The sequence below is a fragment of the Mobula birostris genome, chromosome 10 (assembly GCF_030028105.1).
Source record: "Mobula birostris isolate sMobBir1 chromosome 10, sMobBir1.hap1, whole genome shotgun sequence".
Lineage (NCBI taxonomy): Eukaryota > Metazoa > Chordata > Chondrichthyes > Myliobatiformes > Myliobatidae > Mobula > Mobula birostris.
This window is the reverse complement of record NC_092379.1, coordinates 53124304-53137523: the sequence shown is the minus strand read 5'-3', so window position 1 is coordinate 53137523 and position 13220 is coordinate 53124304. Positions and strand designations below refer to the sequence as shown.

Genomic DNA, 13220 nt, shown 5'->3' with positions numbered 1-13220 from the left:
CACTAAGCATAAAACCAAAGTTCATTTCTGAACATCCCTGTGAGCTATCATAGCCGCCTACCTCCTAGTGCCGTGTTTATCGACCATATGCTATCGGAAGAGGTGAGAAAGCTACATATTTTCCTTTTATTGTCCTGCATGGATGTAGGCGTTTGTTCAGGTAAAAAGGTTCAGCTGCTTCAGCAGAACAGAAGCGGAGGGAGCGGTACAACCTCAGCTGCTATCTGGGTTGCACACGACGCATTTCCAGGAGGATTTTCCACAAAATATTTTCTCAATATCAGAACGGGAAGAAAAGTCGTCAAAGAAAAATTAAATGGTGGCTTACATCAGCTGGCATTTTATAACAGAAAGAATTGATATTGTACACATTCTTCAGTATAGCTCCGGAACAAATTATTTAAATTGTGTGTTCTGTGGATGAGAACGAGATTCCCAGGTGGTATGCGGCCTCCAGGGTACCAGGATCAGGAACATTGCAGATCGAGTCCACTACGTATTTAAATGAGAGGGTGAGGAGCCAGACGTCATGGTCCATGTCAGTATCAATGACGTGGGTAGGAAGAGTGACAAGGTCCTGCAAGATGAGTTCAAGGACTTCGGTGCCAAGTTAAAGGAACAAATGGGCTGCCGGTCTTGCCTCCTGCAACTCCAGTTTAAACCCTATCCTTACCCCATGCAGCACTGGCAAATCTTCCCTCTAGGACGTTCATCCACCTCCAGTTCACGTGCAAACTGTCCCTTCTGTACAGGTCCCACCTATCCTAGAAGAGAGCCCAATGATCCAAAACGCTGAAACCCTCCCTCCTACATCAACTCCTTAGCCACGTGCTAAACTGTACGATCTTCCTATTTCTGCCTTCACAGGTAGCAATCCTGAGATCACAACTCTGGTGAACCTGTCCTTTAATTTAGCAAAGTTAACTCAGTGGAGAGGTTGTGGAGAAAGATGTTTTTAAGCTGACATACAAAGTCAGGAATCAAAAGGTTGAACATGGTGGGACTAATGTTCTGGGCTGTGTATATTTCAATGCAGACTATTGTAGGAAAGGCAGATGAGTTTAGGGCATGGATCAACACTTGGAATTATGGCATTGCAGATGAGGTTGAAGGAGGGGCAGGACTGGCAGCTCACTTGTCCTGGAGTTCTGTTGTTTTAGACCTGATATAGTGGGAGGGTATGAAAAAGGGGAGGGGTGGCATTACCACTCGGGAAAATGTCACGGCAATGCAGTCAGGACAGATTGGAGTGCTCAACTGGTGATGGTTTATGAGTAGAACTGCGGTCGAGAACTTCTCATTTTTGATTATACCCGTCATCCTGTATAGTCCAGCACATAGTGTGTTTTAGTCCATGAAGTCTTTTCAGCCACTGGCACATCATGCAGTTCACCAAAGAACCCAGAAAATATAGGGAGACTCATCACACAGGCCATGAATATCTGGTGTTTCTGCTTCAGCAAAGGAATCAGCTCCTTTGTCCCCTTCAGTTATTTCATCCTTCTTGTTCGTATGAGCTGCATAGTGTGAAAGTTACTGTAAGGTAACAAGAGCCTGGGGCAATTCTAGTCAAGAGACCACCAGGGACACTTCTGCTTACTACAGATGATATAATGTGTACTCAAGCTAAATCAGTGAGGCCTCTATCGTGAGACTTTTCCAGCCATGTCTTCCTAAAACATAGTTTCCCTTTACACATTAAAGGGTTCCAGAAACAGATGAGATAACAGAAGGATGGGAAACACACCAAACAACTAAGGCTCTATTGCCCAAAATTAACTTTGTGACGGGATCCTGAATTCCCCTATGAACTGTGCTTTTGAAAAGAGAGAGAGAGTTATTTAACAGACATGTTGTTTGTAAAAGAGAGCGAGATGAAGACTAACTGTTTGACTGTCACTTTAAGGCACTGGAACTAACTTTGGATTTCTACTGAGTTGGAGACAGCACCGAGCAGCTCATAAGTTGTTATGGTGACTGAAGGCATTATTAAATGGACAACTGATGTTATGATTTTCAGCAGGTTGTTGATACTTCTTCAAGGACTTTTGCCTGCTTGTGCATTTCTTCAGAGAGAGAGGAAGGAGGGATTATTTGAATGACAGTTGATGCTCAGCACGGGAAGATAAAATAGATCAGATGATAGACCTCAGACACATGTTCTGGACACTGAATAAGCATTGTTGTGCCTGCAGGAAAAGTGGGTTCTGGAGGATCGATCCGTTGCTCTTGCAGTGGAAAGAGGAAAAGGGTTGACTGGTGGGGAGTTGTCCATGTGTCCACCCTTGCCTGGGGGATAGTTCAACCACAGAAAACCGGTCCCCTTTGTTAAAGTCACAGTCGGTGACTTTTAAAGGATTTCAAAGGACAACAAGAAGATCAACAGCGTCAGCTCACCTGAAGACTCAAATCTCTCCCTCTCTCTCTCTCTCCCCATCACTACTCAACTCATTACCATGAATTGAACTGAACTTTATTTATCATCGTAAGACTATCTTTTTACCCCTAGACTTAAAGAAGCTTGGTTTTTCATACATATATTTCCACACTTACTGATGTACTTACTTATATATATAATCATTGCTAACCTGTTTGATTTATTTACATTTATATTACTGTATTGCGTAGTTACTAATAAATATTATTAGTTTATAGCGATACTGGACTCCAAAGTGTTTTCCATCTCTGCTGGTTCTTTATTCCCATCGTGACAAAATCAAAACATCGACTGCCTGCTTGAAGTTTCAATTAAATTTAACACCTGTATTGTGAATGGCATTTCATCTTGTAAGGAATTCAAACATATACAACTAAAAACAATCATTATCTGTAACTGATAAGCCAATTTTGTACAAAAATGGCTGTTTGCGTTCAGAAATCAGAAGATTGTGGTTGACATGGTGTTCTTGTGCACAGGTAAAATAAAAGGGATGTTTGAGTCGGTGTGTTCTGGGTCCAGTTATTTTGATTATTTTATTACAAGAGAAAATCTGCAGCTACTTGAAAACCAAGTAATACATACAAAATTCCAGAGGAACTCAGTAGCCCAGGCAGTATCTATGGAAGTGTACAGTCGACGTTTCTGACAGAGACCCTTCAGCAGGACTGGAGGAAAAAAATGAGGAGTCAGAGTGGATTATTTTATTATCGGTCATGATGGATAATTCAGAACAACAACTGTAGCAGGTAATTTCCATCATTACCCATAATGACACATACTACTGCCCACGCAGTTTGCCTAATTATCCATCGTCAAGAGCTACTCCTAAGGCAAAACGAGAGCCGGTGTAATTATTTACAGCAGCACCGGCTGCAAGGATGCAGGCTTTGCTAAAAGTTCGGCTACTTGAGCGGAACAGGAGGGAAGGTAGCTGTGCTGCCTCAGTCGCTACTTGAGGTGCACACACTGCATCTCCAATTGGACTTGAAACTAAAAAATCTCCCAGCATCAGATTGGAAGGAAAAGCCACAAAGAAAAGTTATATGTGGACCGACATACACCATGTGGCATTGTACAGTGAGCAGATTTTAAATCATACAAGTTCCTAAGAACAATTCAGGAATGAAATATTTACAATAAACTGCATAGTCCATGGCGCTGGTGGTGGAGAAGGCAGAAAGTATTATCAAATTTGCCTTGGGCCGAGGGCATCTTCAAGCCCAGTGGCCTGACATTCTGCAAACAAAATAAAATACTCCTTGCGGACATCCCCATGTTTTGTTACCCGCTACTGTGTCCACCATCCCAATTCCTTTACTGTTTTCCTGATCCGACAATCATTTGCTAGATGCCCTCCCTGATTGTTGGCACCAAAAAGCAAACCCTCTGTGATATCACAGCAGCTGCACCCACTCTCTGCACTTGATGATTTCTCTTGCACTTTCTTTGGTCCATCTCACCGGCCCGTGAAACTATCGCAGAGTAGGTCAAGCCCACCGGTGTCTAAATCTAGAACTTCCTGGTGGGCTGAGCTCAAGCCTTCCTTCATCATTTTCAGGAAGACTGGGTCATCCCTCCCCGGATTATCCAACCCTGAATACTCCTCATACACCCGATATTTATGTTCTGCATAATCTATGGCTGTCTCATAAGCTCTTTGAATCACTGCCATTATCATTCCACAGTTACTCTCACTCCCTCCCCTCCCCAACAATTGCTACCTCACTTTCCTTTGAAAAGAAGAATCTTTCTTCATTGCTGGCTTTCCCACAAGTTGCCCATGTACCATCTCGCACCGCCTACGCCATTGTCCCACATATGCCTCCGGCACTTCGCTTTTACCAAACACATGTATATCTTTGGGGTGTATCTGGTGAATTTTAACCATTAAACACAAAATAATCTGCAGATGCTGGGGTCAAAGCAACACTCACAACACGCTGGAGGAACTCAGCAGGTCGGCAATGATCAGTCAATGTTTCGGGCCAGAACCTTGACTGATCATTTCCACGGATGCTGCTTGACCTGCTGAGTTCCTCCAGCATGTTGTAAGTGTTGAATTTTAACCATTTCCTTGAGCTTGTGCCAGAATTCCAAATTCCCACGTGCAACTTTAAGTGAGGGCAACTCTGACACCATGCTCTGTTTCTCCCCAGGGGGGAGAGGCTCATTAACGGCCATAATCAGAGTCAAGGGCTGGAGTGGAGCATCAGAGTTCTTGGCCTGGTGTTCCCTCACCTCAATGGGTACTATCCTGACTGATATATCTGGGTAAAACCTCTCCCTGGAATAACTCCACACGACGCAAAATATAAATGACAGGTACCAGTTAAACAGTACACACCTAAATCCGCAGAGTACGTACTCCGCAATCTGCCACTTTTGAGCAACCGAACTCATGAGGGCCTCCTATATTCCTTTGCATTACACTTGCAAAATGGCTATGATAAAATGCCACGCGGAATGAGTACACACGCCTCCACTGGCGTCCCGAACCCAACCCTTCGCAGCTGGTGGCTCCATCTCACCGAATTAACACCCAAAGTCCTGTCCCTTACACAATCAGAAACACACACACACACAAATAGTTTTTATACCTATACCAGCTCAGCTCTCTCTGTTCATGATCTCGCGTTCCCATGTACCACTGACCCAAACAGATCCAAGTGTGAGTGCTAATTTTTAAAAATTTCCACCCACTTAGACTACTAAAATCACTTGGCCAGATGATGGGTCGCGCCAAGGTGTTCCACTTCTGACATTAAATGTTGTGTGAATGAAGTCACCTAAGAAAAGTACTGATAGAGGTGAAGGAGCTTCTGTATTCGACAAAACAAGGTACAGCAGGCACCATCTGCAGACGCTTTTGGGCAAAAGGTCTGATTGGCCCAACATGGGGCTTGATATTTTATGTGCAAAACATCCAAGGACAATTCCAGATTTACAACGTACAGACAATGCTTTCTTTGAAACTGCACGCAGACTTCGCACCCACACCCCAGACATCCAAATTAATTTCAGTCAGCATTGTCTGGTTTGGGATTCATGACTTTCGGGAACACATTGTTCAGAGCTACACTCCAAATTAAATCCACAATTTACACTCAGACCGAAGTTTGGTGGTCAAAGCCATTTGCTAAACTCAAAAAACACTCCAACAGGGACAGGTTGAAGATCCGGGTCGGGACCTGGCGTCACAAGACCAGACCAACCACTCACACCTTCTGCCTCCACGGACGCTGCTGGACACTCAGTGGGTTGTGCTCCCTGCTTTGTGGGACCACCCTACCACAGGTAAAGGTAATTTGGCCCCACTGGTTACCAAAGTCATGGCTAATGGTGACCAAACACCATTTTCCTGCTGTCCGACATCCCGTGATCCCTTTAGCATCGGGAGTTTCCCACTGAAGTTCATGACCTCCCAGTTCCCCACACTTGACTCCATCTGCTGTGTTCCTGCCTGTCCCTTCTGCTTGTCCATATCCCTCGAAGTCTCTCACACCCTCCTCAAGCCCAGTTCATTCACACAGAACAGATTTATTTATAATTGATGCAGAATACAAATGTACCTGCAGTTCCAGGGGAAACAACCCAAACGTGCCCAGTAACCAGGGTCCAAACCTGGATGCGATCAACAGCAGCAATAACTGCAGAATCAGATCCTGCAGTCACTTGTGAACGCACCGCTCTCTCAGCAGCTGCCGTGTTTAAATGTCCCACCTACACTGTACATTTAGACTTTCCCTTTAGTATGTGTTTTTCGATGTCTGCAGAGGTAAGACGAAGAAGCGAACTTCTTCCCACACTCTGGGCAGGTGAATGGTCTCTCCCCGGTGTGAATTCGTTGGTGCCTCAGAAGGTGACATGACCGTGTGAAGCTCTTCCCACACTCGGAGCAGATGAACGGCCTCTCCCCGGTGTGAATTCGCTGGTGCACCAGAAGGAGAGATGCCTGAGTGAATCTCTTCCCGCACTCGGAGCAGATGAAAGGCCTCTCCCCAGTGTGAATTCGTTGGTGCACCAGCAGGTCAGACGGCCTGGTGAACCCTTTCCGACACTCGGAGCAGATGAACGGCCGCTCCCCGGTGTGAATTTGTTGGTGCCTGAGAAGCGCATGGGACTCCGTGAACCCTTTCCCGCACTTGGAGCAGGTGAACGGCCTCTCCCCAGTGTGAATCCGCTGGTGCAACAGAAGCCCGGAGAGCCAAGGGAAGCCTTTCCCGCACTCGGAGCAGGTGAACGTCCGCTCCCTGGTGTGGACTCGCTGGTGCTTCTGCAGGTTGAAGGAATTCTTGAGAGCCTTCCCGCACTGAGAGCAGGAGAACTGCCTCTCCCCGGCAGGCATTTGCTGGCCGTTCATCAGGACGCCGGGTCACTTGAAGTCAGTTGCATCAGGAGATTGGCCTCTCCCTGATCAGAACTCGCTGGCCTGTCACCAAGTGGGATGAGTTAATTACTGTCCTCAAATGGAAACCGGTGGAAAGAAGGTTTGAATACTCTCAGGGAAATGGATCAAGTTTATCTCAGTCAAAAGAAGGAATGTTTCGCTGGTGCAGAAACAAGGATGTGGTGACCACGTTCCCAGTCACAGATCAGGTGAGCTCACCTCCCCCAGCGTGACACACATGGTCTCTCGTTGCAGTGGGTGTTCCTTTCCCAATCTGCATTGGAGTGATCACTGCCCACTCCTTCACAGACTGGGAGCAGTTACATGGCTTCTCTGCAACTGGTTCCTGACCTCATGGAAGTGGTTTCTCCCCTCCCCGCTGTAGACAGTGTCTCACTCCCCAGTGTGTCACGGTCGGTGCCCTGCAACAGCCCTCACTGCCTGGGGTCTGAAGTGAAACAAACCAGCATCTCTCCTTCCACGTTCACAGGCCGATGATATTCAGGTGCTGGGGAGCAGAGTGGGGTGTAGACCTGATGTGGTATTCTGTCTGAGATGAGCATTCACAATCCTTCCATCTTTAAAATTCTGTAAAAAATTACAAAAATCATCGGTAAGTACAGGGTAGTGACTCAAACAGATCACTTTAATCTCCTGGGTCAGCTGTGACTCAGTTGGTGGCTCTCTGACTATGACACTGTAATTGTAACATTTAGACATTCGGCCCATCGAATCTGCTCTGCCATTCCATCACGGCTGTTTTATTATCCCTCTCAGTGGTATTCTCCTGCCCTCTTCCCAGAAGCTATGAAGCCCTGACTAATCAAGAACCCATCAACCTCTGCTTTAAGTATACCCAATGACTCTTTTCAAACGGAAACAATAAAACAAAAGTGAAAAAACAACTTAGGGGAAAAAAAGCCGAGACGTCATCTTGAGATGTAAAGACCCAGAAAAAACAAGTACTTCCCCGAACATTTCAAAAGGAGAACAAAATTAAACCCTGAATCTTCTACTTAATTACTTTCAAAAACAGAAAAAATAAAAATAAGGATAGAAAATAAATGGAAAAAAAAGGGCAGAACCATTAAGAGAAGAAAAAACTTTAGTCTAAGAGTATAAGAAAAATACCTACACTACAATCCAAGAACATAAGCCCTCCAATTATCAAAGATTCAAATCTGTAAATCTGTTATTAACCAAAAACAAAGAAACCAATAAGAACAAAGATGAAAAAAAGAAATAGTAGAATAATTAGGTCTTAGAAGACAAATCCAGATCATCAAGAAATTTTTGAGCTTCAATCGGAGATTTAGAGAGACGGTGGGAATTATCGGAAAGGATAATTCTCAGATGACCTGGGTAAAGGACAGCTGGTTTAAAACCTTTTTGATAAAATTCAGAAGACAATGGTTTAAAAGCCATCTGTTCCCTTAAAACTTCCGGACTGAAGTCTTCAACCAAACGAAATTTGAGACTTGATCATCCCTATTCTTTGGGCAGCTCGTATCAGATGATCCTTAATGTGAACATAATGGAACCAAATAATAACAACTCTTGGTTTAGAACCTGCGATCGTTTGGTGAAAGGAATACGGTGAGCTCGGTCTATTAACGGAGGGGTATCCAAAACTTCTGATCCAAACACGTCCAATGAAATTCCTCCTTATCTCTCCTCTAAATGGACGTCCCTGTATTTTGAGTCTGTGCCTTCTAGTACTTGACTTCCCCCACAATAGCAAACATGCAGTACTCTCCACGTCCACCCTATCTCGGCCTTTCAATATTCGATAGGTTTCAATAAGATCCCCACACATTCTTCTAACCTCCAGAGAGTACAGGCCCAGAACAATCAAACGCTCCTCATACATGAACCCTTTCATTCCTCGAATAATTCCTCTGAAACTCTTCTGGGCTCTCTCCAATGCCAGCACATCATTTCTCAGATAAAGAGCACAAAATTGCTCACAATAATTCTAGAGCAACCTGAGCAATGCCTTAAAACTCTACCAACATCTTATAAAATTTCAATATAACATTCCAACTCACGCACTCAATACATTGACTTGTGTGCAAAAAGCTTTCTTTATGGCTCTTATCACCCTATAACGCCACTTTCAAAGAATTATGGATCTGTATTCCAAAATCCCACTGTCCTACCACATTCCTCAGTGTCCTCCTGCTCAGCATGGAAGACCCACTCTAGACGGTCCTCCCAAAATACAACACCTCACACTTATCTGCATTAAGTTCCATCTGCTATTTTCTCGCCTGGTCCAGACACCACTGCAAGCTTTGATCGTCTTCCTCACTGTGCACTCCTCCCCCAGTCAAGCTGTCACCTGCAAATCTGCTGACTCAGTTCACCACATTATCATCCAGATTGTTGATGCAGATGACAAACAGCGACAGACCCAGCACCGATTCCTGTGGCACTCCACTAGTCACAGGCCTCCGGTCAGAGAGACAACCCTCCACCTTCTACCACTCTCTGGCTTCTCCCACAAAGTCAATGCCTAATCCAATTCACTACCTCATCCTGAATGCTGAGCAACTGAACCTTCCTGACCAACCTCCCATGCAGGATCTTGTCAAAATCCATGTAGACAACATCCACTGCCTTGCCTTCATCAATTGTCCTGGTAACTTCCTCGCAAAATTCTGTAAGATTGGTTTGAAAGGACCTATGACACACAAAGCCATGTTGACTATCCCAATCAGTCCCTGTCTATCCGAAGACTTGCGTAGCCGGTCCCTCAGAACACCTTCCAATAACGTTCCCACTACTGGCATCAGGCTCACTGGCCTTTCATTCAAAGGCTGATTCCAGGAACCTTTCTTAAACAGAACAACGTCAGCTCTCCTCACATCCTCGGGCACCTCACCAGTGGCTCAGGATGTTTTAAATATCTCTGCTAGGGCCCTTGTAATTCCTGCACTCGCCACCCACAGGGTCTGAGGGAACACCTTGTCAAGCCCTGGAGATTGATCCACCCTAATTTATCTCCTTTTCTGTGCTCTGTATCGGGTCCATTATCTCACCGCTGCTTTCCCTCGCTGGGTCTCTGTCTCCTAAGTGAATACAGTTGCAAAATATCTATTTAAGATCTCCCCGTCACTTTTGGATCCCCGTGTACATTACTACCGTGATCTTCCAGAGGACTGATTCTGCCCCTTGATATCCTTTTGCTCTTAATATATCTGTAGAAGCCGTTGGGATTCTCCCTCACCTTGTCTTCCTTTAGCCCGTTCATTTCTTACTTACCTGTTCTTTTGCAATTGTTATACTCTGCACGTACCTGATTTGCTGTGACCTACCTATACCTGCTGTGCACCTTCTTTTTCTTAACCAGGTCCTCAGTGTCCCTCAAAAACCAAGGCTCCCAAACCTGTTGTTCTTGCCTATCATTCTGAACAAGCCCTGTACTCTCAAACTTTCATTTTTGAAGGCTTCCACTTACCAAAAAGGAACCTGTCCCACAGCCTTTCTGTCACTTTCTCCAATCCAGAATCGCAACTCAAGGACCAGACTAATCCTTTTCCGTAACCACCTTTAAACTAGGATGGTGTCAGGATGAGTTCGGTGGTCTAGTGGGTAGGGTTTGTCGCTCTCAGTTTCAACCTCCACTGCTGGCTTGTAAAAAGGAGAACTGAATGTTTAAGTCTCTCCCTGCCAGTACATAGCCTCTCCAACAGCAAGCAAGCCCCATGTTGTGACTCCTCGCTGGTGACACACAGAAATCGAACATCTTTCGGACTCAGGCTGAACTACGGAGGACAGGGAGGAGGTCTGGCCCCTGCACACGTAGGACGCGGGCCCACTGGCGTGTGGACACGCCCTGGTGCTCGTGAACCAGATCCCCAGCTGTGGGTAAGTAGCTCCACTGCTTTGCGGGCAACCTCGGGAGAGACGAAGGCTACCGGAGTAAACCCAGACAGCAAATCCAGAAAATCCCCTAAGGTGGCTGGACGTCATTGAACGTCCTTCCAGCAGTTCCTGCAGCCAAGCTGGTGCCAAACTAATTGCTTCATGAACTTTCCTTTGGACTACACTGGTGAGGTCGAAAGGGGGATCTTGATGACTGAGCGTCTCAGGATCTCCATACCTTCTACGGAGGCCTGTGATGATCATCGTCACCCATTGTCCTTCGAGACAGACAGATAGCAACCAACCAAATTTCCCTGACTACAATAAGAAGAGCAGTGAGGAAGCCGTAAAGTAGTGTCAGGCCCTTTTTAAATGCAATTTTGCATCGGGTCAATTACCCAGAAGCCCATGTGCCTGAAGTCACCAATAGCAGAGTTGGGTGGCACTGGGCCACTGATTTCATCGACATCAATGAGCAGTTCCCCACGCACTCCCTCCCTGCGCCATCTCCTTTGTCACATGTCAAAGTGCATGATTTCTGGCCTCACCAGCACATGGCATGGGTGGCACTCCAGACATCATAACGCTGGAGGTGCAGTGCTTTAAATTTACACTCACTTTGCAGGACCTCGCCACCTCCCAGCCTATGTTGTGGTACCTACAGGGACCACAGCCTCTGGCTGCTCACCCTTCCACTTCGTGCTGAGGACTGATACGAGATGCCCCGGACCCTGACACCCAGGAGACAACATAACACTGATGAATCTCACTCTCATGCACAGAATCTGCTTTCTGTTACCCTAATGAATGAATGCAATTTACTGCTGCCACAAAACAACAAATTTCACGTCAATACTGATAACCCTTACAAATCACCGACTGGGCCTCTGCTGGTCCATTGGGAAGGACATCGAGGGATCCGTGAGACTGTAATGTCCCGGGGATCATGATTATCTGGAGCGACTGGAGCAGTCAGTGAGATTTCCCAACGAGCAGAGACTGAAAAGAGATGTTCAAATCGATGGGCTGGTTTTAGACGAGATTGGGAGAAGAATGTAAGAGACAGCAGTGTGAGATTCATCACTTTACCTCCGATCTCTTCCTTCGCTGCATCTTCCCTGCACTGACCCCATTTCTTTCGCCCCTCAGTATGGAGAGCAGAACAGTACAGCAGATGAACAGGCCCTGTGACCCACCATGTCTGTGCTGACCGTGATGCCGATCCAAACTAATCCTGTCCCCTTGCACAGGATCCATCCGACCCCATTCCCTGCCTTTCACACATCTGTCTAAACGTTCCACTTGTATCTGCTTCCCATCACTTCCCCGGCAGCGCATTCCAGGTACCTTAACATCCATTGATCTTTCCCTTAAATGTACTCATGGACTCAACCTCGAGGGCCGTCTGGGGCAGACTCTTACCGCAGGCTGGGATGGAGATCACGCTCATTTGCAATATTCCAGAAACCATCTCCCCAGGGCCTCGATACACTGAGTGGCTACATTAATAAGTACACCTGCTCATTAATGCAAACATCTAATCAGCAATCATGTGGCAGCACCTCAATACATAAAAACATACAGACATGGTCAAGAGTTGTAGTTCAGTTATTGTTCATACCAAAGGTCAGAAAGGGGAAGAAACGTGATCTAAGTGGCTTTGATGTGGAATATTTGTGTCTGGCAGGGAGGTTTGAATATCTCAGAAACTCTTGATCCCCTGGGATTTTCATGCACAGCAGTCTCGAGAGGTTACAGACAAGGGTGCAAAAAACAAAAGAATATTCATTGTGCAGCAGTTCTGTGGGCAAAAACACCTTGTAAATGGGAGGGGTGAGTGGCCAGACTGGTTCAAGCCAACAGGAATGAGACACCAACTCAAATAACCACTTGGTACAACAGTGGTGTGCAGAAGTGTATCCCTGACCGTGGACACATCTGAAAACGATGGGCCACAGCAGCTGGAGAGGGTGAACGTAGACTCACTGCTCAGTTTACCCGGTACAGGAGGAGGCTAATAAAATGGCCACTGGGTGTAACTGCAGCACGATCCATTTCTATTGGGCATTCCTCAGTTCACACCAGCATAACATCGTCAACCCATCGTTTTCACTCCTTCCAGACCAAAAAGCCCAGTGAGACCCAGGTCACCAATTAATTGACTAAACTGCACCGGGAGGAAACCCACATGGTCACAGGGAGAACACAAACTCTTTACAGACAGCGGCGGGAATTGAACCCTGTTCACTGGCGCAGTAATGACCTTACGATAAATGATACACAACCGTTTCGCCCTAATATTGTTTTATAACTTACCGTGGCAGTCCTTCTGCGAGTGCAAACACACTATATTCACCCTTTTCTCCTCACAACGCCAACAAACATTTAAAACATTGTCAATCATGTGCCGTCATCAGATACAACACAGAAAAAGCCCCTTTACCCAAATACACACCAATCACAAACACTAAATCAAAACTGGTTGTTCCATTCTCCACACAGTCATACTTATTCCTTACCTACGCG

The 13220-nt window shown here is 45.9% G+C and overlaps 1 protein-coding gene across 1 annotated transcript in view; it reads right to left on the bottom strand.

The window, feature by feature from the left end:
• Positions 1 to 1842: 1842 nt before the first annotated feature.
• The window catches only part of LOC140204035 (uncharacterized), a 60027-nt gene continuing 48649 nt past the window's right edge, over positions 1843 to 13220 (bottom strand). The window contains exon 5 of the mRNA XM_072270285.1: positions 1843 to 6775. Within this exon, the coding sequence (XP_072126386.1) occupies positions 6174 to 6775 (602 nt within the window). The 3' untranslated portion in view covers positions 1843 to 6173. The remainder of the gene's footprint in view (positions 6776 to 13220) is intronic.